This window comes from Podarcis vaucheri, assembly GCF_965113315.1.
Source record: "Podarcis vaucheri genome assembly, chromosome: 2".
Taxonomy (NCBI): Eukaryota; Metazoa; Chordata; class Lepidosauria; order Squamata; family Lacertidae; genus Podarcis; species Podarcis vaucheri.
The window spans coordinates 95,272,601-95,300,518 of record NC_138760.1 but is presented as its reverse complement, the minus strand read 5'-3'; the positions used below and the strand labels follow the sequence as shown (position 1 = coordinate 95,300,518).

At 42.4% G+C, this 27,918-nt stretch overlaps 1 protein-coding gene across 1 annotated transcript; it reads right to left on the bottom strand.

Moving 5' to 3' along the window:
- Positions 1-1,604: 1,604 nt before the first annotated feature.
- Positions 1,605-27,918, bottom strand: LOC309525043 (protein SSUH2 homolog). The gene is given in 14 exon segments (XM_082210391.1): positions 1,605-3,709; positions 5,304-5,417; positions 7,230-7,335; positions 9,867-9,959; positions 10,690-10,772; positions 11,257-11,319; positions 13,239-13,363; positions 15,331-15,391; positions 18,463-18,592; positions 19,519-19,600; positions 20,501-20,602; positions 25,603-25,619; positions 25,621-25,653; positions 27,738-27,918. Coding segments are annotated over 14 exon segments (1,173 nt in total). The 5' UTR covers positions 27,761-27,918; the 3' UTR covers positions 1,605-3,568.

Below are 27,918 nucleotides of genomic sequence, written 5' to 3'. Positions count from 1 at the left end.
TTGCAGGCTTTCCCCAAACATCTGGTTGGCCACTGTGAGAACAGGGTGCCAGATTAGATGGGCCCTTGGTCTCATCCTGCAGGTTCTCCCTAGATTCTTATTCCAAATTGTTCTCTTATTCATACAGCTTTCTAGTAGTAATGCCTATCATCTCAGTTGCACCGTCCTTTCAAATCCTGACTACCCAGTTATGCTCACATCCTTAAATGCATGCTAATAATGCCTTATACAAAACAGCCTGTAATACTCTGATAACATTGTTATCAATTTATCAGATCCCGAGGGGGAAGAACATATTACGATATTTAATACTTGCAAAGGGAAACACTACAGTTGCACAATAAAATAATATAGCAAAAAATAAAAATAGCTAGGGAAAGAGCCCTGCGTCTTGGAAACATTGGATTGAGAGCTTTATCAAGACAGTGTTGCAATATTTCCTTCTGGAGTGAACTGAGATAACAGTGGCAAATACCAGGCTTGGTACCAGTAAATGGTCTGGTGTACATGATTGTTGTTTGTTCATGTTGCTTTGATATATGGACTACATGTCTAAAGTTTTCAAGTCATAAGGTTCAGGTAAAATGATGCCCCAACTGTTTTAATTATGTCTTTTGTGTTCTCATTTTGTATTTTTATGTTGTGTACCACCACCCTGTGATCTTTGGCAGTAAGCAAATTTAACAAGGAATAATAATAATAATAATAATAATAATAATATCATCATTCCAGTTGGTAGATGTTGTTTATGTCCATTACTTCCATTCAGAACTGTGTCCTGCCTGTTACACAGTCCAATTCCAACTACAATGTCTTGAGAGAATATCATTGTTTGTGATCTACTGACCTTTAACATTGGCAGTCATCCATTGTATCTGTCTACTACTTTAACTACTTATCTTATGTGGGAGCAGTTCCAGCGACCCAAAATCTTGTTAAGAAACTTCCTATTGTTCTAAACTCTCATATGAAAGGCTTGGTCTGCTCAGTGACGTCAGTACAATGCCCCAAGGAGCTGTTCGTTTTCTGTAATTTTGCTCAAGCAAAATTCCTCGTGGAACTTGGCATCTGGCATAGGATCTTGGTTTCAACTTCAGCATGTTTACCTCTTATGACTATGGGTGTGTGCGTGCGCTTGCATGTATACCAGTATACCAGCCTGAGCTTATTTACTCATAGTAGAGTCATAGTACAGCCAATTATTTGCATTACCACAGCTACAATATCATTCTGTCCCTCCTAATGCAACTTCCCACTTCTGCATCCATTTCTCCCTGTCAACCTGTGCTGGAAAAGCAGCTGTGGAGTCCTATGTAGTTTACACAGGTTATTTGTAATCCAGCTCCATTCCTGTCCCTGAATGCTTATTCACATTGTAGTACCACTGTGACAGGACACAACAATACTGCAGAACTGACTAGTGACCTTTATTTGTTTAAGACAGGCTTAAGTGGTCCTAGGGCAAGGACACGATCTGAAGCATTTCATCGGCACTGGAATTTATTATCAAATCCCAGTGAGCTACAATTAAATAAACACATTTTTATTTTGGTCTGGCTTCTTTGCCAATAACATCATCCCCAAAGAAATTAAGCAGGCAGAACTTTGATTTATGTTATTTATTATAAATATATATATATATGGCCTCTGACAGAAACTATTCAAAGGCAACTCAAAAGTTAAAATGAAAATTGCAAATAAGACAAAACTGTGAAATTATTAAAATAGCAGCAGTTAAAAACATGGTAAGAGAGGTGGTAGAGTGCACACTTTGCATGCAAAAAGTCCCAGGTTCGGTTCCTGGCGTCTCCAGGCAGGGCTACGAAAGACTCCTGTCTGACATCCTGGCTGTCAGGGAAGAGACAATATGGAGCTAAAAGCATCAATGGCTGGCCTGAATGGGCTTTCTATGCCATGTTATTTAACTCACAGACAATCTGGATGGCTCTAGGTATGTCTCCCTAGGGAGGCTCTTCCACGGTCTGGGGGCCACAGCACAGAAGGTGCTTTCTCTATTCAAGTCCCCCACCCAGGTGGCAAGAGGACATGGAGAAAGGCCTCTGACAAGGGAATGACTTTTCTGGCTGGTTCACAGAGCAGCAGGAAGATAAGGAGGTGATGGATACTCTGGGATATTTTGGTCCCAGGTGGACAAGGGCTTTCCTGCATCACTTAGTTTCACATCATGCTGGGAGTAGCTTCACTTGACTAACATCTGTATGTCATAAGGTCCTTAAATGTATAAGAGCAGGACCTATATAGAAAATTGGCAGATGTAGCTATAATAGAGGGTTTTTTTCTTAGTAATTAACCCATTGTGAACTAATGAGTATCATGGTTCAGTGGAAATTTCAACGTGGGTTTCCTTGGACTAAGTCCAGCATTCTGACTGCTATACCACATTGTTTTGTGCAAGTATTAGGACAGGGGAGGAACCCACCATTAGGAGACTTGCTCATTATTCCCCTATAGCATAGCATTCCAGCAAATCTGATCAGTTTTGTACGTAATCATTTTCTACGCAATGATGTAAGTTAATTTAAAAACAGAAACAAAATCCAAAGGGTTGCTTAAATGTATTACACCACTTGAGACGTGTTCTTAAATAAAAAAAAGTTTCATCCTGCAGACTCACACTAATTCTTCTCTGGGGTGATCCTGATATTTCTTCAGATAGAATTCCATAATGTAACCCGAGGTACCACTGTAGATGCTAGTTGCCTTAATACTGGTACTTAAATACAGAGGTTGTTGAGCACCAGGTACTGGGGCATTTGATCACAGCTAAGACTCAGTTTTCAAAATATTTTCTCATTGAATTCTATGTTTACAATAACATCAGAGCATGCTATATGGTGGCTTCAGTTATGATCCTTCAGATCCTGCATGGAGAATCTGTGATCCTTGAGGAGCTCCTGGACCACTTCCAAGCAAGCATGGCCAATGGTAAGGGATGGTGGGAGTTGTAATCCAGCAATCCCTGGTGGGCCACAGCTTCTCTGACCTTGCTATAGACCTTGCTAAATGTGGCACTTGTACAATCAGATACTGAAATGGCAGCGAGAGGGGATCTGTTCTAGTATAGGAGACAAATGAAAAATCTGTCCAATGTATCCCTCACTTACCTGACCTTCTTAATTAAGAGGAGGAATGCAAATCACTGCAGAAATTCGTGCAATATGATGCCCAGTGCTGGAATATATTTCATTCTGAACTGCTTATACTTCCACAAGAAGTTTACAGGATGCTTAGCTTGAGGCATCCTAATGCACAACCACAAGAAAGCAAATGCACTGAATCCTCTTTTGTACATTAGAACAAATAGTTTCCTTCATCTCCCTAATTGAAAAGCACAGCCAATGCAGTCATGTATTAGAGACAAATGTCCGGTGTACAGGAATAGCACCCACAAACAACTTTGACTGTGCTGAACTATGGCTGAATCCCTAAATATCATACAGAAAATGTCCTTCAGCAAATAAAATAAAATAAAAATCTGCAAGTTGCTGTGAAGAACAAATAACAGGGAGCAGCTGTGTTGCTGAATGCCGCCAAAACTGTCCTCGTGTCACATGATGGAGCAGCAGCACTTTGCTGGATAGTCTTTGGTATATACTTTATTCTCATTGCCAAAGATGTAGAAGGAATAGACTCTCTCTTTCCATTCATAGTCAACCTTTGTGAGTGGCACCAACTCAACTGTTTGTTTCTGAAAAAAAGAGATATATAATTTACTGAAACACCTGCTCCAAAGAGCAAACAGGGCCGGCCCTACCATTAAACTCCTTCAGGTGGCAGATGCTGAGCAGCAGTGGTAGCAGTCCCCTGGCTGCTCCTTCTAAGCACCCCTGAACACCAGACATTCCCCTGTGTTGGAAGCCACAGTTTGTATGCCACATGGCCTGTTCTCAGTGACCTAAATTAGCTGGCTACTTCAAATGCTGTGGAGGATGCCATCCCATTTCTGGTTTTGTAGTAAGATTAAGCTGCCAGTACAATTGGCTTCTACACATCAAACAGGGAGGATGTTCCATCTTGTCCTTTGCTTCAGGCAGCATAATGTCTTTGCCAGACCTGAGCTCAACTCTGTTTCTTTAGAAGAACTTTTATGCCCTGCCTTTCAGTTTGGAGGGTCATCATTTGTGTAACACTGTAATACCCATAGTTCTAGTATGCTGTGGAATAGTTATTGAATGACTCCATTGTTCATCCCCCAGCTTGTGGTGATGCGTTAAAACTCATATGACTTCACATGAAATTACATTCACTGACAAGCCTATTGTGCAACTGTTCAGGGCCGTGACAATTTTGACCTTATTGATACATACATCACAAGGAAGGAATTTCAGAAAAGCATTATGTGAAAAACTATTTCCTTTTGTTTTGGAATATCTGCCTATTGGTTCTCACAGGTCCCTTCCTCCCCCCCCCCCCTTTTTAAAAGATTTTTTATTGATACAACAAGAAAAAAGAAAAAAACACAAATTCCAAATTACACACAGGAATAGACACATAATTTTCTTAGCAAACAATATAACATATATTGGTCTTAACACTAAAGACCCAACCTCCTGGCTATTCCATATTCCATATTTCAATTTCATATTACTTATTGCCAATACACACTTTTATCATAATTAAACTTATTCTTAATATATCTAATTTCGTGTATCTACCTTACAACTATTACTGAAGTTCCTCGAATGCTGCAACATTTCCCCCTTTTTGTTTTACAAAGGCAGAGGATAAACGAAAACAAAAACTGTTCCCTATTTGCAGTCGCCATACAGTTCACCAGCATGCAACTTCCCTTTTAAGTTTCCTAAAAAGTATTGGGCCCTGGTATAGCCAGCAAAAATATTGCTGAGAGTCTGCCTCTCTAAGTTAAAGTTACATCTCTCCCTCAGAAGTTCAGTAAGGGTGTGTGACCTGGGAGAGGGCATTCTGTGTGGCATCTCCTAGATTGTGGAATTCCCTCCTCACAGAGGTGTATCTGGCACCTTCATTGCATAGCTTCTGATGCATGCTGAAGATTCACCTCTTCACCCTGGCCTCTGAAACATGTGTTTTCAAGACCCACTCTATTCCTACGACTGTAATTCGTTTTAACCATTTCTTGTTCTGATTTTTAAATTGTTGTATCCCCTCCCTGGGACCTGCTGGTGAAGGGTGGGTAAGACATTTAATAAATAATAATGACATAGTAGAATAAAAAGAATAAGAAGAAGTTATGCCAAGTGACTGACAAGAAACAAACCCTAATCCTTTATTACAGGTATCCATTGATTCCATTTTCCACCTACCTGCCTCAGGACTCTGTGCAATCCTTCTGAGGTAAACTGCATATTGTGTTGCGCAATGAATGCTCGGGAATAGTCCTCAACTAATGGCTCTGGGAAATCAACTATGGGAAATACCTAGAGAACGAATAAAATACACGGCTATATTCACATTTGTAAAATGTTGTTAAACTCCCAAGTAAAGCCAAAAAGTGGTGGCGTTGTTGTTTTGGGACAGAGATGAGGAACCTTGGGTCCAGGGGTCAAAAGTCAGCCCTCAGAGCCTCTCTGTCTTACCCATGGGGCTCTTCCCAGTGGCACACCCCTCACCGACGCTGCTTTGCACCTTCCTTGAATTTTTATGATTGGCCCAAGAATGGCCTTGGGCTCTTTAATGCTCCTTGCTTGTCCGCATGGAATACAGTATAGAAGCAGGGCGGATTTAGAGCTGTGCTAGCAGTACACACACACTGGGTGCTGAGCTGAGGGGACACCGTCTGAAAGCCCGAGTCGCTTGGCTTTGGGAAGGTGGTGTTGGGCTCTGATAGAGTCCTAGAATCTTCCTGTCTCCTTCCCAAAGCATAGTTAGTGCTTTCCCAGCTTTGGGAAGGAGGTAGGAGGGCTCTAGGACCCTGCCAACCCCTCGTGCTTCCTTCTCAAAGCCCAGTGACTTGCTTCCCTGCCTTTGGGAAGGCAGTGCAAGGATGGAGGGGGACAAATTTTGGTTTTGTACAGGGCACCATCGTACCCAAATCCACCACTGATAGAAGACAGGGTTTTGCCGCACCAAATACTTCTGTATAAGTGGGAAATTTAACAGGTGCTGCTTCTCCTGCCATTGTGAGCCAAGGAAAATGCACATTGAAAATTCCCTTTCAATATAGCATTCAAATTCACAGTCAGTTGTTCTTTCTGGCAGTATCCTGTGATTGCCCTTATCAATCTTTTTAGGCCCACTTTTGTTTGGAATAGGAGTACCACATCATCTGCATATAGTAGAACTGAGATGGCCATGAACACTTCATTTGTTCTTTTAGAATGGCAATGGCACCCACATGAGAGGTGCCAGAATCCATGCGAGAGGTGCTGGAACCGAGTTCTGGCAAGTGCTGGCTGGGGGAAAAACCCCTGAGTATAGGGCATATAAACACCAAAACCAACCCAAATACTCTTCCTTTGCATGGGACAACAACAAAAAATTAGCAACATAGGAAATTCCCATCAATATTTCCTATTAAAAAAACAAATCCTTCTCACCTTATAGTTTTGATAAACACACATTTAACTGCTTACCTGGAGCTTATATTTAAGCTCCTATTTAAAGTGTTTCCATAACCTGAATGACCTAACTTTCAAAAAATGTTTATGCATTATGTTTGGTATGGTAAAAAGGTAAAGGATGGTTAAGTCCAGTCAAAGGCGACTATGGAGTTGCGGCACGCATCTCGCTTTCAGGCTGAGGGAGCTGGCGTTTGTCCACAGACAGTTTTCCGGGTCATGTGGCCAGCATGACTAAACCGCTACTGGCGCACGGAGGACGAGTGCCAGAGCCCACAGAAACGCAGTTTACCTTCCCGTCGCAGCGGTACCTATTTATCTACTTGCACTGGCACGCTTTCGAACGTCTCAGGGATTCCAACTGCCAAGCTTCCGATCAACGAGCCCAAGAAGCTCTGTAGTTTAGACCACAGTGCCACCCACATCCCTATGTTTACTATATACACTATAGCACCTCCATTATGTGGCTATAGAACTGCACTGCAACATTTAGAGAAGTGAAGGTTTTGAAGGAGGGCTGTGTTTTAGTTCACAGATTATTTCAGAAAGTGTGAATTAGGTAAGTTTAAATGTGAACTGAATTGAATTTATCCCCCATCCCGAGTATATCCACACCCCACAAAAGAAAAACAGCACCCATGTCCCCAGGCTATTTGGTTGAATGTGGCTTACCAAGGAACCTTCATCACTAACAATTTCTTTCCCAGTCACTTCTTGCAAATGGTGAACTGGGAAGCCAGAATTCTTGTCTGCTACATGTTCTAAAACATTGTTCTTCCTGTTGAGAAAACAGAAACGAAGAAGACATATTTGCTTTCTTTTTCAGGCACACGTTCAAGGACAAAGTAGGCTGGGCAAAGCGTAACAGTGCTGACCTCACAACATCCAGCTCCTAGACAGCACTGAAAAGATAAATTAATACAGCAAACCTGCATGTCTTCCCACTGATTGATTTCAGTGAAACTTAGTTCTAGGTAATTGTGTATAACTGCAATCTGAATGAAGGCTTTGCTTGTATCCTGATACCACAATTTCCCACATTGCTTTTGGATGACTCGGAAAATGTGTTTTGCTTAGCAAGGAATTTTGGCTCCAGTGATTTATGATGAGGTGAGATGAAAGTGGAGGGGGGGGGAGAGACTGGTCTGTGTGTGACTTGGTTGCTCGGTCATTTGGAGGTTTTTTTGTTGGCTCTACTAGCATTGCTATGGGAAAAATTCATGGACCACTAGAATAGCCTCGTATTTAACTATTTGTCTGGTCTCTAGACAAGAAATTAGATGCAAGTGAGCAGGGCCAATCAGAAGATGGTAGCATAAGGGCCATTTCCCCTGGGCCTTAAACACAAAGAGAGCCTCAGATTTATACACTAGTTAATCTTTTGGTAGGGCTGCCATACGTCCAGAAATTCCCAGACATTCGAGCCAGGAGGGGGGGGGGAGCTAAAAAATTCTGGCAACACTATTTTTTGGCATTTGATGCACAGGTTTTTTTTTATGAACCTCAGACCATAATGTGTCACACTCAGCTCAGAGCTGCAAATATGAATTGTGATTTGGAAAAAGACACAAAATTGTTAACTGATGTAGATTTTGTCATTTTTAGAGTTTAATAAAATCAATTATAAAATTATTATTTCTGTTTTTACATATATATACATCTTTACATATTTGCTTTCGTAGATTTTCACGGGTACAGGAATGCAGGTTTTGGTGTCTTCGGGTGTCTTCCCGTGTAAGAGTCGGGGTGTCTGTGCGACGTTTCGACGAGGTCTCACTCGTCATCTTCAGGCTGGTGCTTTCGGCTTCTTGTTACTGGAACAGAGCAGAGTCTGGTCTCAACAGTATTTATAGGAACTCAAACACCAGACTCTGCTCTGTTCCAGTAACAAGAAGCCGAAAGCACCAGCCTGAAGATGACGAGTGAGACCTCGTCGAAACGTCGCACAGACACCCCGACTCTTACACGGGAAGACACCCGAAGACACCAAAACCTGCATCTTTACATATATATATATATTTATACATAATATATATATGTTAGAGAAAGGGGGAGAGAGGTTCTCACAGCACAAGATTAAACCATTGATAAACATGTCCTCTTAGCTCAGCTGATTATTATTTTTTTTGGGGGGACCACAATAAAAACTAGTGTTTTTATTATGGTTTGGGGCCCTGAAAGTGGCCTGGACCTCTCTGGAATTCTGGCAGGGCCTGCAGGTGAGTGAGCTGAAGTAGGGACGGATCATCCAGCCCACTTGGTTTTAACGCTGGCTTAGGATAAAGTGAAGCATCTTGCTCCATGGCCAACAAGGAAATATTGTGGGTCTGGCAGAAGACGGATGGAGTTCCCTGTTCCTCATCTACCAGCCCACTTCCCTCCCCTGCTGGCTGTAGAGGAAGACCAGCGGGGAAACCAAGTGGGCTGGTGGGCAAGCGATGGAGAGACCCGTCCCTTCTAGGCAAGCCCACTTGGAAATTTTAAAAATCCTAGCAAGATGCTAATAAAAAAATAACAACAAAACAGTCAAGTAACTTTCTTGGATTTCAAGTCCAGCAGTCTGCATGGTGAAAAAAGGAAAGAAGTGTCAATTGATGTTCTCTGTTGATGTACACTGGGCATTCCTAGCATAAAGCTTAATATAGCAAAAGCTGCAGAAAGTAGGGGTGTGGTAGTGCAGCTGCCTTGCATGCAGAAGGCATCAGGGTCAATCCCTGGCATCTCAAGGAGAAACCTGTGTTTGAAACCCCGGAGAGCCACTGAAAGTCAAAGCAGACAATACTGAACTAGATAGAGTAATGGCCAGATTCCATATACAGTGGTACCTCGCAAGACGAATGCCCCGCAAGACGGAAAACTCACAAAATGAAAGGTTTTTTTGTTTTTTGAGCTGCTTCGCAAGACGATTTTCCCTATGGGCTTGCTTCGCAAGATGGAAACGTCTTGCAAGTTTGTCTCCTTTTTCTTAAAACCGTTAATACAGTTGCGACTTGACTTCGAGGAGCAACTCATAGCACGCGGTGTGGTAGCCTTTTTTGAGGTTTTTAAAGACTTTGGTGATTTTTGAAGCTTTTCCAAAACTTTTCCGACACCGTGCTTCGCAAGACGAAAAAAATCGCAAGACGACAAAACTCGCGGAACGAATTAATTTCGTCTTGCGAGGCACCACTGTAAAGCCGCTGTAAAGATTCCTAGTACTCGGTGATGATCTCTGCTAATACCATGCCAAGGGATCACTCGAAAATGTTCAAGGGTTGTGGCAAGAGCACACCTTCATGGAACTCTTCTTCCTTTGGCTTTTCAACTTACCAAGTTATCGTAAGTTCGGTATGAAATAGCAAGACACCGCTTCCATTGCAACGGTAACACTTCAGCCAGCCATTGCCACGGCAATTGAAGCAACTGCGGAAGAGGAAGGTGGGAAAACAGACACACACAAAAATGGGAAATAGAAAATGCGCACATACTTAACATTTAGAAGCAATATAATTCTTTACTCTGCATATGGCTAGATTTTTCTAAGTTGAATAGTTTTTAACAATTTCATCGTTACTATGGACCAATGGGCACGTTGATACAGATGATCACAGGGGAGGTGAATGAGGCAGAGAGTGCTGAGAACACTGCATGTCCCCCCCCAAAAAAAATCACAATTGATCACAAATTCCCCTTGCTGAAATAACGGGGGGGGGGGAGCCAACTCAATAATCTCCTGCCATGCAACTTACTACAAGTGGTGTAAAGGGAAAGGTAAAGGGACCCCTGACCATTAGGTCCAGTCATGACCGACTGGGGTTGCGGCACTCATCTTGCTTTATTGGCCAAGGGAGCTGGCGTACAGCTTCCGGGTCATGTGGCCAGCATGACTAAGCCGCTTCTGGCGGACCAGAGCAGAGCACCGAAACACTGTTTACCTTCCCGCTGGAGCGGTACCTATTTATCTACTTGCACTTGGATGTGCTTTTGAACTGCTAAGTTGGCAGGAGCAGGGACCAAGCAATGGGAGCTCACCCCGTCAAGGGGATTCGAACCGCTGACCTTCTGATCAGCAAGCCCTAGGCTTTGTGGTTTAACCCACAGCGCCACACACGCCCCTGATACAAGTGGTGTAACTTACCACTTATTTACTTACCGATTCTTTCCTGAACCTGCGCACCACGAGCAGATATGGCTGTCCTCCTGTGAACCAGTCCCACCACAAGCCGAACACTTTTTCTACATTAAAGGACAAAACAAAATAATCAGGCATGCATGTGTGTATATCTTTGAAACTCGCTCTTTCCATTTGGAGAGTTGAGTGCACATTTGCCACATTAAGTAGGTTGTGATTTTACCTACAAACAGAATGCAACAAGTGTGCCTGCAACCAAATGTTGCAGTGTAGCCTCCAGTGAGTGCTCCTGTTCAGGGTTCCACTCTCTCCAAGCTGGGCATGTTTCATAAGAAGAGCCTACTGTATCAGACCAGTGGCTTAGTATCCTGTTCTGAGAGTGGAAGACCAGATGCCTTTGGGAAACCCAAAGCAGGACCAGAGCATGAGAAAACTCTCATTTCCTGTGGTTTCCAGCAAGTACATTATTCATATAATTTAAATAAAAAACAGCTCTTTTACGTTTTGAATCGAAAGTAAATATCAATTGCAAAAAAAACTCCCAGAAATTTCAGAAAAGAATTCGGCAATGTTTCCATCATACAATACCTTGCCAGTTCCTTTACAAGGCTGACACATAGTTTCACCACGTCTTTTGCAGTTTGGACAGTCCTGAAATCAAAGCAAGGAATGCAGTATAACTGAAAATGATTTGGGAAACTTATTCATTCATTCATTTAAGCTGCCCTTCATCATATGATCTCAGCGCGGTTCACAGAATAAAACACAGGATGAAAAACAAGTGCATAAGTAAAGCAAAACAGCAAAACGAAACATCTGCAATGCGGAAGTGTGGGGAAAGTAGACAGGGAGGAGTAGTCTCCCTCTATATATTCTACTATCTATGAAAAAGTCTATGCTTGAATCAACCCAAAATCTTTTCTCTTCTCATGATAGAAATCCCTAAACTACAGTCAACTTGTTCAATGTTATGATCTCGTTTTAGCAAGACATCCTATAGGTGGCTTTATTTAAAGGTGTAATAAAAGGGGGAGAACCCCCAAAGCAGGTTGCAGTAGTCTGCTCTGACTTAAATCTGGCACTTCTGTTTCTTGATATCAACCTTTGGTTTCCACTTTCCACATTAAAAGAAATGACATGGACCAGCAATGCTATAATAAAAGCAATTGTTAGGAGCAATGAGAGTGGCAGGACATGGTTCAGACTGAATCAAGTGCTCAAATATTTCCAGTTTCTTCAGCATGGAGAAACCTATTGAAGTGAGGCATAAGATGTCATTCACATAATGTTACTGAGCACTCACTTACTTTCCGTTGAAATTAAATGGTAGATTTGCACTTCAGCACCAACTTAAGATACATTTATATCAGTTGGACTTACAGCTCACTTAGAGGATGTACCTAGACTATTGGATTTTAGCATGGAGAGACCACCTAAATAGTTTTGTTTTTTGTTTTTGCGCCCGCTTTAAAAGAAACCACACAGCCTATGTAAAAAAATATCCATGCTTTGTTCTTCTGGGTGGATACAAATCAGTTTTTCATGGCAACTTGCCCATTTGAAATGAAATACACACACCAGACTATATAAACCAAAGGGGGGGAAATACTCCCTGCCAAATCCCCATGCGTTAAAAAAAATACACCAACAACTTTCTCCACTAATATATTATCTCGCAGTAAAAACAATGCTCTCTGCCAAGATCATAAACTGCGGGAAGAAGCAATTAATACCAGGCTGGGGGACGCTGTTTGTTTCAGAGTATTTAAAGTAACTGGTTTCAGAAGGGGTGCAACTTGTGCTAAGTTAAGCCAAAGCACTTTGAATTTCTCAATTCTATTTTATTTTACTTTTTATGATCTATTTTCTACGGTGCTGCTGTAATTTCAGTAAGTTCTGACCCAGTAGTGGGCCCTGACCCAACAGTTCAAGGTGAATAGATCAGGAAACCTGACTTCAGTTCAACTACTGATTGCATACATGGCTTTAGTCTTGAAGAACCAGCAAGGCAGAAAGCAGAGCCGGCCCGCCCATGAGGCAGGGTGAGGCAGCCACCTCAGGCGTCACCCCACAAGGGGGACTGCTCCACTGCTCAGCTTCACCGCTGGTTTCCCCAGCCTCTAGGGACAGAGAGAGACTAGTGGGAAAGCTCTGTGGAACACCTCCCCTCCTGTCACCTGAATGGAGGAGCTGATGGGAAGCACCACTGCTTGGGTGGGAGTCAGGATCTGAAAAGGATGCCCCCTGCCCAGCAGGGGAGACTCTACACGCAGTCAGGGAAAAGGCCTTACAGAATTTGCACCCTCACATCACAGAGGACGGCAGCAGGACATTTCACCTCCAGAGCAGAAACGCCTCAGGTCTCCCCTGGTGGAAAATGTCAACAAGGCCGTAATACCATGCATTCTTCTCCATCTTGTTCTATTTGCTGCCTGCCTTTTAGGGAGACTCACAGAAATAAGCCCTATTGAACACGGTGGGCCTTACTTCGGAGGAAACATGCACAGGGTTGCATTGTAAACTCCACTGAACTCCTGTGTAGAGCAGCCAATGGCTTGTTGTTTTCTTACCTCAACTGAGTACGAATGGGGCACTGGAATATGCATTTCACAGTCCGTAAACAAAGGAGGTTCATCCACTGTTATATCCCATGGGAGAGGTGGTATTCCAACAGCAAAGGAGTCTACAAATCCACCTGGAAGAACAGAAGCCACCATAAAATTAGTAAGAATGATGTACCCCACCTTCAATGGCAAAATGACAGGTTGACAAATGACCTGCCATTACTAATGTTTGTCTCAAAGGTGGTAGATATTCTGGGATTTTTCAACCAGAACAGCAGCTTCCCTGAATCATCGGTGCTGGTTAAATGTTTTTCAGCAGTACAATACAATAGTACAAGTAAATATTATGGTTTTCTCCCTTGAGAGGCCCTAGAGCAGGAGAAACCAACATGGTGACCTCCAGTTATTGATGAACTACAATGCAAATCATCCTTGACCACTGTCAAAGCTTGCTAGGGCCGATAGATGTCATGGCTGAACAACACCTTTAAACCCATTTTTCACGTATGCTAGCGTCTCCCAACCTTGTACCCTTCAGATCTTGTTGGACTCCAGTTCCTATCAACCCCAGCTAGCACAGCCAATGGTAAGGGATGATGAGAGTTGGAATCCAAAATATCTGGAGGGAAACAAAAAGGGGAAGGCTGATCTATACAGATACCAGAATGGTATACAGAGGCATAAAACAAAACAAGACAGTACAATAAAACAAATACAATATAAACATATTATGGCAACAGCAATAGCAGAGCAGACTAATAACCACCAGTGCAAAACTTTAAAAAGCATAGATTTTAATCTGGCACCTGAAGGATTTCAATATTGACACCAGTGGTACTCCTATGGGGAGCATGGTACTACCACAAAAAGGCACTCTCTCTCATTGCCATATAACAAACTTCCACTGAGGAACTTCCTTCTCTAAAGAAATTAAGGCAGAGGAATGTAGCGAAGGGACTGTGTTGCCTTCAGATATTTTGAGTCAACAGCTCTAAATAATAGAGCTGTATGAAAAGTAACCCAAAACTCCCTATTCTCTGGTCTCAATACGATTATTATTTTTAAATGCTCTTTTTATTATGCATTTGATGTTTGGTGTTGACTGCTTTCACACTTGATATTTTTATCAGCTTTTTTTTATAAAAAAAAAATTACAATTGTTGGTGTTTTATCATATTCTTATTGTCGTTGTTGTAACAACACACTGCCTATGTGTAGAAAAGCAGGATTTAAATTAAAATTATAACCAAATAATTAAATAAATATTTTGAGAGGTATGGGAGGCCTTTGGACTACACTGTTGGGTACTGTTTCCTTCTGTGTCTTTAGAGAGCAGAGAATGGCTGAATCGGAAGTCCTGTTCTGTGGAAAACCTATGAAGAGCTCAAGAATCACAATGGGAACTAAGGAGCCTGTACTTTTCAGTCTCCTCTGAATAGCGTGAGATAGTACAATGTTAATTATTCTTCTGCTGCATTAAATAATTTGCTCCCCTCCAAAGAGGAATATGAGCAGTCTTTGTTTTCCTGAAAGGAAGGATGTCTAAATCCTTCACACCCTGAGCTCAAAGTAAGCTAATTTCATTAAAACTGGTTGTATATGAGGAAATATGACTCCTGTCAGCAGCTGCCCACAACCTCACAACTTCTGCTGGAAATAGAAAGAAAAGAGCAACCTGCTTTCTAAATTGGAAGATGTGTAGTAATTATGTTAGCTTTACTTAATTGCAGACTTCCCTCTAGGAGCTCAGGGCACAAAATATAAAACGACCTTCAAATTAGGACAAAGGAAAGAACAATGGGCCCAGGTTCACCCAATTCACCTACATTGCTGAGGGGAATTTGAGCACAGGTCTTTCCAGAAACTTCCATGTGCTAATCACGATGCCCCTCTTTATTTGGTAGCTGGAAAGGTACACAGTAACAAACTACCAGAGAAGGAAGCTTAATTTGGAAGCTGGAAAAGTATGAGGTGCCAATCTCTCTGAGAGAAGAAAACTCAATCTGGCCCTGTTTGGTAGCTGGAAAGAGATGAGGTGGCAATCGCTCGGAGAGTAGAAAGCCTGGCCTAGCAATCTTCTTTTTCATGTGTGACTCACCATCATAAAGCTCACTGGCCATGTGGGTGTCTCTCATTTCCGTGAAAGTCTCCAGACGATACTGAGGACAGGAGGAGGGGGAAAAAAAACCTATCAAAATGATAACGTAAGGGTATGTGGAAGTGGACTTGAAATGGTTCTTTTTAAGAAATGAAACCTGCAAATGAGAAGTGTTGCATGGAGAGCTGGCTTCTCAATTGAGCTCAACAGGGTGCAGCTCTGTTCTTCATATATTTAAAGATTCAACCCTAGAGTACGTGAAGGGATTAGACCAACTTCTGAGTTTGTGCAAATACTTCCCTTCACCGTTAAATAACTACAACACATCTGGAATTAAGAGCAGCGGTGTAAATTATTGAGCTTTGCCTTGTCAACCCACAGCTCATCCTTTAACAACAACCATTTTGTATGAGAAGTAATTTGAAAAAGAAAAGAAAGTGTTTATAGAAGCAGAAAGGGTCCTATAAAAATACTTGTTCTGCATTAGATTCCCAGAAAACGATCGTATGGAGACCATCCTGGGCTTTCTCCAGTCCAGCACACTTCAGCTTCAAACGCCCAACTCTTCTCTTTGGATTCAAACAGCAACAAGCGTTTCTCTTCATGAACTGAAGGGTGTCACCTTCTCAAGGCAGCATGGAGAGATTTCCAACCATGCATGAATATTAATGTTCTTTTGTTAAATTCTCTCACCACCCATTCAGTTATCTGGTTGAAAGCCTGCACACACAGCAGTTCACACAGTCAAACTTGTGACAATTTTATATTTTGGCAAAAGGGGGAAAGGTCTAGAGATGGTGCTTGGCCTGTACTTAAACTGCACAAGTGCTCACAGCCAGAATCTATTTTCAGCACTGAGCCTAAGCCCCAGACTTTGTGAAATAATGCCTCTAAGCATGCACAGAATGAAAGAGGCCTATGTACTGTCCAGGGGTCTGCAACCCGCGGCTCCGGAGCCGCATGTGGCTCTTTTACATCTTTGCTCCGGCTCCGGGGCGGATACTAGCGAGGGGAGGAGGCGCATTGTGTGCCCTGACACTCCTCACTGTGGCGGGTGCTGTACTGGCTGTGACGTCGCATGGGGGCGGTGCGTGCGTTAGTCACGCACCGTCCGGACGTCACCTTCCCGCCCGCTGTCAGATCGTGGCTCCGGAGATATATTTGTTTTAAATGTTGCAATGGTTTTGTGGCTCCCAGTTGTTGTTTTTTCTTCAGAAACGGGTCCAAGTGGCTCTTTTTGTCTTAAAGGTTGCAGACCCCTGACCTAGTCCTAACCCAAGCTGTCTACTAGCAGCTAGGAATGGATTAAGCTATCTATTTCTGGTCCCTATTGCTTTTGCATATTTTTATTCATAATCCTCTTCTATTCCACTTCTGCATTATTATTATTTTTGGAGGGGGGAATTTAAAAAGAATTTCCCCCCAAAATATGCATTTTTTCCCAGTATACATAGATATATTTAAATGCATACTACATTTAAAAATATTTATCTCCTCAAAAAAAAACCTATGCATTTAAATAATATATTTTGATACATTTAGGCTGCAATCTTATACATGGTGACTTGCAAGTAAGTCTTGCAGAAGTCAGTGGGAGTTAATTCTGTATCCATGCATATGGCATGAACTGTGCTACAACATTTGAAGAATAGATAAGGGAAATTCCATTCCACACGAAAGGTGCGATCAGATCATTTTCTATAGGGATTTGCAAATATTGAATTCTACCTGCTACTTTTTCTTTTTTTTTACTGGGACCTTTTGCTGCTAAGCTGTTGTCCCTCTCCAGTCCCTCCCTAGAGATGGAAAGAAATGTGACCTTCTTCCCTTCTCATTTTAACACAACCTACCTAACCTGCACTCCCAGAAACAAATATGGAACTATTCTTTGAAATTCTCCAAATTTTGCAATGCAGTTCTCCAACACAAAAATGTGTACCGAAAATGCATTCGCAACAAGAAAGTGTGCATTTTAAAATGTATATATAGGTGGAATAACATACATTTAAACAAGCATTGTTTTATGCAAAATGGCCTACAGAAATAGGTATAATTAGGCAAAATGCTGGAGAATTTCCATGAGGATATTTAAATGAATAAATTGCAAACTAATATGGGAATGTGGCAAACTGAATTTGAGTTTGGAAAAATGAGAGACGGACAGAAATAAAAACTGACAGAATTCATCCATGCCAAGTCCCACCGCAAGCTGACATGCCACTACTTGGGTCCCTACACCAGAAAGCAAACCATTAACATACTGTGCAACTGTAGCTTGTACCCACAAAATTAAGGAGAAGGGATTTCAAGACACGTGCCTTGGCTCTCCTGAGTTGTTGGAAGTCACCCAGAGTGGCTGGGGAAACCAAAACAGACGAGCGGGGTACAAATAAATTATTATTATTATTATTATTATTATTATTATTATTATTATTATTGATTTAGATACTACTTACATTTTCATTCTCAGAATTAGTTATAATTTCAACATAACAACTAAGTCAAAAGTGTGGCTCTATTTTTTTTATTTTTAAGTAATAACCACATCTTTTGGAAATAACTCTCGCACCACCACTGACTCTTATATGCGTACTCTGGCATTTTCACAATGAGGAGTAAAGGTTTTTAAGAATGCATAAGAACATAAGAAGAGACCTGCCAGATCAAGCTAATGCCCCACCTAGTCCAACATCTTGTTCTCATCATGGTCAGCCAGATACCTATGGGAAGCCCCAAAACAGGACCTGAGTGCAACAGCTGTCTTCTCCCCACTTGTTCCCAGGAACTGGCATTCAGAGACAAACTGCCTCCAACAGGTAGCTAGAACACAGCCATTGCATAGACTTCTCGTGCCAGCAAATCCCTCTTTAAGAATTAACTATTGGTTCCCAACTGAAAAGATACCTGCTTTTTTCCAAGAACATTTCCTATACCTGACAGTCATGGGGCATACCGAAAACACAGGGAAATGCAAAGTGGTGTGATTTTGGGGAACCTGAACGTTCAATTATCTTGACCTGAGTGGCTCCTAGGGAAAAGCCTGAGAGCAGCTAAGCTAAACCTCTGGCTTGAAGCTCACAAAGCCTGATTTTCAGGAACGGTCACTTCGGTTTATACTACTATGATACATACTCTGTATATGTTGAGAGGAGTGAGATTCTGGACTTTCATTTGCTTTGCAGGGGCTGTGCTATAGCAACGCTTACTGGCTGCGTACTGTAGGAAGGCTTCTTTAACATCTTGCTCAGAAGCAAAGAGGACACTGGGAAAGGAAATCAAGACATGTTTCAGTTTGTAGTACTTGCTAGATAACTTTATACTTGGAATTTATAGCCTTAAAAATGCCTGAACGTTAACAAAATTGGAACAACTTCAAGGGCTGCTTTGGACACTTAGGATGTGTATTTTGAGGCCCACATTATTTCTGCGATTGTAAGATGTTTTAAACTGTTTATAATATTGTGTTTTAATGTTGTGAACCCACCTCCGGACCTTAGGGTGAAGGGCAGGTAAAAATAATAGCAACATGAAGGTGGTAACACATAGTCAACCCTTTTCAATAGTGATTGCTGTGAGGGCATTGGTCTATCTAGCTCAGTATTGTCCCTCATGGGCTTGCCGATCAGAAGGTTGGTGGTTTGAATCCCTGTGACGGGGTGAGCTCCCATTGCTCTGTCCCAGCTCCTGCCAACTTAGCAGTTCAAAAGCATGCCAGTGCAAGTAGATAAATAGGTACCGCTGCAGCGGGAAGGTAAATGGCATTTCCGTGTGCTCTGGCTTCCATCACAATGTTGCGTTGCGCCAGAAGTGGTTTATTCATGCTGGCCACATGACCCAGAAAGCTGTCTGTGGACAAACACTGGCTCCCTCAGCCTGAAAGCGAGATAAGAGCTGCAACCCCATAGTTGCCTTTGACTGGACTTAACCGTCCAGGGGTCCTTTACCTTTACCTTTACACCAGAGGTGCCTTTCAGGTGTTGTTAAACTGCAACTCCCATCAGCACCAATCAGTATGGGCTAATGGTCAGAGTTGTAGTCCAACAAAATCTAGAAGCACCACATTGATTATCCCTGGTCTACACTGGTTGGCTGAAGCTCTCCAGGACTTTTCCAGTCAAGATTCCACCCAATAGTTTTAACAATCACTCGTAACAACACCCAGAAACAATGATTAAAGAAATGTCTTACTTTCCCTCTCTTAGATATGGAGGGAGTCCCTCATATTCTTCACAGGACATGTGAGCAGGTATATCAGAAATGGACCGGTTCTCTGCAATGGAATAAAAAAGATATATTTGTAATGTCTGTCCTTTCCAATTAATTTGTTTCCTAGGTGCAACTTGAGGTGCTAGTTATTACCTTAAAAGTTTGAAGCAGCTCGGGCCAAACTACTTGAAAGACTGTATTTTTTTCATGAGAATTTCCCTGTCCAGTAAGATCAGTGCCCACCCCCCAACCAGACATGTGCTATTGCTTTCCAAGGCACAGTTGGCGGGAGTGCTTTTTCTGTAGTGGCTTCCAATAAAGCAACTTCAGGAGTAGAGTGGTGTTAAGGAGATAATGATTCAAGATGGACCACAGAACACTAGAGCAGACAGCGCCCCAAGAGGATGTCATCATCCCCTTTGTCTTTGTCAGCAACTGTAAACAATCAACTAGCTTTTGGTTGTTTTGCTCCTAAATATATTGATTGTGAGTGCAGACCTGGTGATTTGTCAGTTCTTATTTTGTTTATTAGGCCTAGAACTTCCTCTCTCATCACCATTATCAGCCTCAGTTCCTCAGACTCCTCTCCTGCAAAAGTTAGTTCAGGCACTGGGATTTGCCCCATATCTTCCATTGTGAAGACAGGTGCAAATACTTAATTCAGCTTCTCCGCAATCTCCTTATTCTCCTTTGGCATTCCTTTGATTCCCTTGTCATCCAAGGGTCTAACCATCTCCCTAGATGGTCTCTTGCTAATATATTTAAATAATTGCTTTTTTGTCAGCCTTAATATTTTTTAGCAATATAGTCCTCAAATTCTTTTTCAGTATCTCTTACTGTCTGCTTGCACTTTTCTTTTCTTTTGCCAAAGTTTGTGTTCCTTTTTGTTCTCTCCATTTGGACAAGACTTCCATCTTTTGAAGGAAACCTCTAATAGCTTGGACTCATGTAAATGTCAACTCACCAGCATCTGCAACGGTTTCCTTTTCATCCTCAGGGCTGTTGTCCATCATCTCACAAGGAGGGGCAGAGACTCCTTCCCAGAGAGATGAATTACAAGATGCACCTAAAACACAGAAAGATGATACAGAACAGGGCAATTCACAGAAGGTTCCTCCAGATGGGTTTCTTTTTGCAAGTTGTTATTATTATTATTATTAACTTATGTATTTATACCCTGGCTTTTTCTCTGATGGGACTCGAGGCACCTTAGAGATAAAAATAAGAACTGCTAAAAACATAGGAAAAACCCATCATTAAAACAAACATATATATATATGTGTGTGTGTGTGTGTGTGTGTGTGTGTGTGTGTGTGTGTGTACTGTAATCATTTGTATTGGTTATGTGTGTGTGTGTGTGTGTGTGTGTATAACAAATGATTACAGTAAAAACAGCACAGCACTAGCCCGTTCATTAAAAGCAGTCAGTTCCCCAAAGCCCATTAGCACAAAGGCATCTTCAGCAAGGAGGGAGCCAGTCTAGCTTCTCTAGGGAAGGAGTTCTAAAGTCTGGGTTTGTGATGGTTTGGTCCTGGACATCTGCTGCTCCTCCCATTAAATAATTGTTCTTCAGTACTTCCACATCGTGGAGTGTGCACTAGCTTCCTTTGGTTCCTTTCAAATTGTTATTGCCATCCTTCCTCTTATTTTCAACAATAGAGGTTAGTTGTGCTTTGATGCCTTGCCACCCTGCTCTTTTGTACAGTCCTCCATCGGTGGCAGATGTGCTGCTGCTCTTCTCCTTTGCCTGCAGCAGGAAATCCAGTTTTTGATGCCTCCCTCTCTGCCCCCAGCAGCTGGACAAAGATGACGGAGGGTACGGAGGAGGGAGAGATAGAGGGAAAGAGCTACCTGTTCCCCACTCCTCAGTTGCTTCTGTACCCCCACTGATACACACACACACACTCACACACACATACCTACTTCCCCTTACTGCAAAACAAAACCTTAACAGGCTCAGCCAGCCACAAAGCTTCTTCTTTATGCTCCTGACGCAAGCCAAGCAGCAAAAGAGAGTGGGCTATTTGCACTATGGCACCATGCCAACACCACACTATTGCTCTTGCATTTTTAATGCTCAGGCTCTGATGGCCGCGCTTAAGCTGTGTTCAGTTCCACACACACACACAAAAAGCATCAACAGGAAGTATGTGGGAATGGCTGCATCATGAAGAAGCAACTTCAGCTTGGCACGTTGCTATGAAATGTTTCTGGTGTTAAAAGTTTTGGGATCTTTGCTGGAAGCTACTGACCATGCGTGGATTGCTATTCATACCATGAGACTGTTCTGAAAATTTTGAAGGCAAAAATTAGCTTGGATACAGGAGTGTGTGTGACCGCCCCAATAGCATCATGAGCACAAATCATCCTGAATGCACCTGTAAATATCATCTGTAGGGCCCAACATTTCAAGAACTCGTCTCCCTTCTTAAGTGCATGTGATAAACACAGTGCAAAGATGATTACTACTGGCTTTGTAAGTCCAGTGTTTTCCAACAGGTGATGTTTTGGACTTGGATCTCGAAAACGGACTGTCAAATCAACCATCTACAAGAAAATCCCTTTTTATCTGTCAATTGTCAATTTGTAAAATGGAGCCAAATAATTCGTGAGGATGAAAAGGTTCAGGAAAAAAACCTCTATTAGAATTATTTTAAATGGACAGTGTTATTGAAATGGAACAATGAAAAAATAGAGCCTGCCAAGTCAATTACTAAACTTTGTTCAGCACCATACACTTTCTTAAGTCATGCAGCCTTGGGAACGCCTGCAATCTTTTTGAACACCAACCACAGGTAACAACAATGCTATTTTTCTAGAAAAAGAGGTGCTGGAATTCACCATGAACACCTCCCTCATTCTCTTAGAATGGCAATGGAACCCACCTGAGAGGTGCCAGAACTGAGTTCCTGTGAGTTCCCCCTGAAAAAGCCCTGGGATTGATCCTGACTGTGAACACAGTTATTAAATTCCTGTGCTGAACAATCAAGAGATTGATCAGAAGATAGATATGGATTAGATAGTCCATAGAACATACTGGAACAGAATGGGAGAGGTTAAAATGAAGTCAGAGGCAGTTGTTTCAATTGATGCATAAGTCCGAACACCACTCATTTTTGGAAAATAATATACAGATATTGGTGTGATGTGAAGATTTTCTATTTTAATCAAATGGAACATACTGTCAGCTCCCTGAATCAAAGTCATGATTCCATTTTAGTCAGCTTATGCCGAACCCTAATTTGTTTGGCTGCAATCATATACACACTTATTTGGCATCAAGCCCCACTGAACTGAATGAGACTTATTCCTGAGTAGACATAAAGGATTGTGTTGTTAGTAAATAAAATCTCTCCCTCCCCTCTCTCTCACACACAGTTTACATACAGAAACGCCAGGTTTGACTTACTTTTTCAAGGCCTCTGTGAGGGGGGACTTATTTGTGAAGCTCAAAACATACAGAAGAAAAGGAAACATGCTAGAGAATGTTATTCTTACTTACATAAGCTTCTGGACGTGTTATGGAGTTGATGCTTCTTTCCTTTATTTCAGTGCCTGTCTAGTTCACACCAGTTAGTACATCCTTTTTTTTTGTTTTGCACAAGCTGCTGTTGCTAGAAGGAGCGCTGGATGAATATCCCCAGCTCTCTCGGTTTTGTTTTCGTTTCCTTACTTTGATTTCAAATGGAAGGTCCAGTCTTAATCAGCTCTGAGTCTCCCACCCTATTTGTGTGGAACCGTTTACCAGCGGCACTCCAGAACAACTCTGAAGTCTAACTCCAGCACGCTAGTAGATACCACTGCTGAATTTTGCTCTAAACAATTCCTAAAGAAAAGAAGATGTTTGGATTTAAGCTCCTCTGTCTCACATACCAGGCATGCCTTTTCTGTTCCAGCTGCCTCTCAAACGCTCTGTTCTGCGCATGGAAGATTCCTCGAATAAAACTCTTGTTTCCAAAGAAGCCTAAGGCATTAGCCCAGAGAGTGTGAGTAGGCCGATTGCTGCTATGGCCAAAGTATCTTTCACAGCGTCAGAGGATGAGTAAATATTTGAGCAGCAACTCCTTTTAACAGCTTTGTAAGGTGCAACGCTTGAGGAGGAATGTGTCAGTGGAACTTTCTGGAGGAGAACCGATTAAGTATGTGGCATTTCACAACACACGTGGTTAGAGCATTAGAGGAAGTGCTTGAGAAAATATAGGTGGAGCTTTCTGTTCATCATCCACAGCAAACAGGGGGCATTTCTGCAATAGCACAGGCATCCAAATATTTTGTTCTGAGAGCAGACAGACAAAATGGTGAGAATCTCATTTTGAAGGTATGAATGTATTTCAACTCTCAGAGGGAATGTGCTTAAATTGTCAGATTTTCACAGGAAAAGTCTGTCCCAATTCACATATGACTAGAAACTATGGTTTTCTGCCACAAGAATGTGTGGTAGTGAACCTCCCTCCTCACTGTGCATTAGGGAGCAAGATTGAAAATGTCTACTTTCCATTTTGAATATACAGTCATACCTCATGTTACGTTTGATTCATATTACGTTCTTTCAGGTTACGTCCTGTGGTGACCTGGAACTACCGGAAAGGGTTACTTCTGGGTTTTGGCGCTCGCGCATGCGCAGAAACACAAAATGACATCATGCGCAGAAGCAGTGAATTGCAACCCACATGTGCGCAGAAGCGCTGCTGCGGGTTGCGCTCTTTTCATGTTGCAAACAGGCCTCTGGAATGGATCCTGTACACAACCAAAGGTACCACTATACTGCTGTTTCTCATTGGCAGCACGTACACTATACATTTAAAGCAGATTTAAATCACACGCACACACCCCAAAAATATTGGGAACTGTAGTTGGTTAAGAGTGCTAAGAGTTTTAGCTCCATGGGGGGCAATCTACATTTTCTAGGATCCTTGAGGTCATGTATTTTAAATGTATGGTCTATATGCAGGCATTATATCCAAACTCAGAAAAGTGTAGCATATTCTAGCTGTAGTTAGTCCAACAAACAAACCAAGTTGCACTAACATGCTCAGCGCTATACTACCATGGAGTAGCATATGGATTCAATGTTTTTGTATTCTTAGAAAATAATATTTGGCAGCAATAGTAAAAAAAAAAGCCAAATCTAATTAAGCAATATTGGAGCTTTTCTGTTTGTTGGGATGCCATTTCTATCACTGATATTTTGTCTAGGAGAGAGGCATAGAAATTGGGGGTGGGGAAAATGCTGGAAGGAGGAAGTTGTTCTGAAAAGTGCCAGCTGACATTATAGAAGGGACGCGGGTGGCGCTGTGGGTTAAACCACAGAGCCTAGGACTTGCCGATCAGAAGGTCAGCGGTTCGAATCCCTGCAACAGGGTGAGCTCCCGTTGCTCGGTCCCTAGCAGTTCGAAAGCATGTCAAAGTGCAAGTAGATAAATAGGTGCCACTCCGGCGGGAAGGTAAACGCCGTTTCCGTGCGCTGCTCTGGTTCGCCAGAAGTGGCTTAGTCATGCTGGCCACATGACCCGGAAAAACTGCCTGCCGACAAACGCCGGCTCCCTTGGCCAGTAAAGCGAGATGAGTGCCGCAACCCCAGAGTCCTCTGTGACTGTACTTAATTGTCAGGGGTCCTTTACCTTTAACAGTATAGAACAATCATGTTAAAAATATAAAACATAGCTACTGAGATATAAATGAAATTAAGAATAGCATTTTAAAAATTATTATTATATATATATTTGGGCTATAGCTCTGTGGTAGATTTTGCATGAAGTTTCTTCTGCCCCAGACATATCCAGTGAAGGAAAGGAATTTCCCCTGTCTGAAATCCTGGGGAAATTAAACAAGCACCAGCAGCCATTCACGGCCACTTGTGCCCCAAGTCAAACAAAGTTCAGTGATTTTCCTATACAATGTATACGTGTATGTCGGCTGCACTGCCACCAGCCTCTTCTCTCATCTGTTTTGCACAACAAGAAACTCGGAGACTGTAAATACCCTGCCCATCTTGTAGATTTTGCTTGGAAACTGTTTTCAGATCTTATCTCAGCCTAGGGCTGGCTAACTCTAGGTTTGCCTTACCTTGTGCAATCTTTGGAACCGTCACTTCCATAACTTGCACAATTTCCGTCTCTGTTTGAAAGAAGGCAAACAAAAGAACGTCGCTTAACTTCTTTTAAAAGAGTTGGATCTTTCTGACTCAACGTGACAGTCAGCTGTTCCCCAAGGCTATAAGGTAGGGCAGTTAAGCATGCCAGACTGACAGGGCACCTTTGGGATATTCCTGTCCTGTGACTGACGGCGCTGTACGCCTTGAATGTACAGATAAGGAGGCATGGATTTTTCCATAGTGAAGAAACACAATTGCTTATTGTACCACAAATCATTACTGACTTCCTGAGCCTGTGCAGATGGTCAACCTGGGTAGAGAGCTGGGGAGGGCTGGGGGGAGACAGAGTTTCATCTGTAGCCCTATCCCCACACCCAGCCCAACCTTCTCACAACTTCTACCCAGAAGCCTGTGCACCTGCACCCAAAAGGGGAGTCTCTGAAGGTGTAATCTGGATCCTGCAGGAGCCAATATGCTTTCAGGTAACAGTCAAACCTTGGTTCCCGGACGCCTCTGTTATCGTACGTTTCGGCTCCCGGACGCCGAAAACCCAGAAGTAAGTGTTCCAGTTTCCGAACATTTTTTGGAAACTGAACATCCAACACAGCTGCCACTTGAGTGCAAGAAGCTCTTGCAGCCAATTGGAAGCCATGCCTTGGCTGTCAAATACTTTGGAAGCCTAAGGGGCTTCTGGAATGGATTGTGTTCAACAACTGAGGTTTGACTGTACAGTGGTACCCCGGGTTACAGACACTTCAGGTTACAGACTCCGCTAACCCAGAAATAGTACCACGGGTTAAGAACTTTGCTTCAGGATGAGAACAGAAATCGTGTGGCTGCAGCAGGAGGCCCCATTAGCTAAAGTGGTACCTCAGGTTAAGAACAGTTTCAGGTTAAGAACGAACCTCCAGAACGAATTAAGTTCTTAACCTGAGGTACCACTGTATATGAATACACAGACCGTTTCCCACGCAGATGTTACAATCAAGGGCAGAGGCTAGGGGTTAGGGCTACCAGGCAGAACTACAATTCACAGAGCAGTTTAACAGCTGACCCCACTTTTCAGGGAACTCAGGGAATCGTAGCACAGTGAAGGGAATGGGGGGGGTCTCCTAACAACTCCCAACAACCTGTAGTAAACTACAGTTCCCAGGATTCTTTGAGAGGAGTCATGGCTGCTTAAAGCACTATGATACTGTTTACAATATATAGTGCCGTTGAGGCCTAAGAGAGAAGGCTAGGCTAAAACCCTTCTGTCTGACATCGAGTTCTCTACATGCAGGTGGTCTGGTTTTTTTCTATGGAGGGTCATTCAGCCACAATATTCCCCCACCTGCTGTCTAAGTATGGGAGCATGTTGCCCAATTCACCTGCTGCTTATCTGAACCACCGCTGAATATTTGAGTTAGCTAAAAAATTTCCCTTAATAAAAAGAGAAATCGAAAGCCATATTCTTAGCTTGAATACTATCATATATACCACCAGTGATCACAAATCCCCCAAATGTGGTTCTTATGTAGCCAAAATCACACCATCTACACATATGAGGGAGAGGTATCTGCTGGCTGAACATACAAAAAAATCTTGAGCGAGGAAACACCCTCCCAGTCCAGGAAGGACTGAGCATGCTCAGTGGCCACAGAACGCTGACTTGGGGAAGGGGGTAAGAAGGGACATAAAAAAAAGGAAAGGGGTGTCTGGAGTGTTTGGATTCCTGAACAGGAGGACTCCAGACTGTAGCATTTTGTTTCATTTCCCACGGATTTGCTCTGTCCTATGTAACAGATGATGAAAAAACAAAACAAATCGACAGAAAATAGAACAGAACAGACTGTTATACCGGGAAGCAAAAGCATTTCCAGCATATGGGTAAAAAAGAAAAAGAAAAATCTGGCATAGGGTTCCACTTGCAACTCTATTAAGAAATACACTGTGAATTGTATTTTATCAGTGCCAACTAATGTACTGGAAATGATGAGTCCTCTTTACCTCCTCATCTGTTGCCGTTACTGTCGGATTTGTTTTCAACATTTATTTTTTTAAAAAAATGTATCACATATGGCTTTATTTAGTAGAACAAAATTGTTTTTGTTAAATAACAACTCACCCCATAAGCAGGTCTTTCTCCATCGCTACTGAAAGGCAGCTGTTGTTGTTTTGCTGGGTAGCGGGGAGAGAGAGAGAAAGTTCCTGCTTCCCAGAAGGCCTCTCTTTCTGCAGAAGTTGGTCTGTTTGTCGGAAGTTTACAAGGACACATGTGCACAACCCCTGTCAAATGGCAGCTCGCT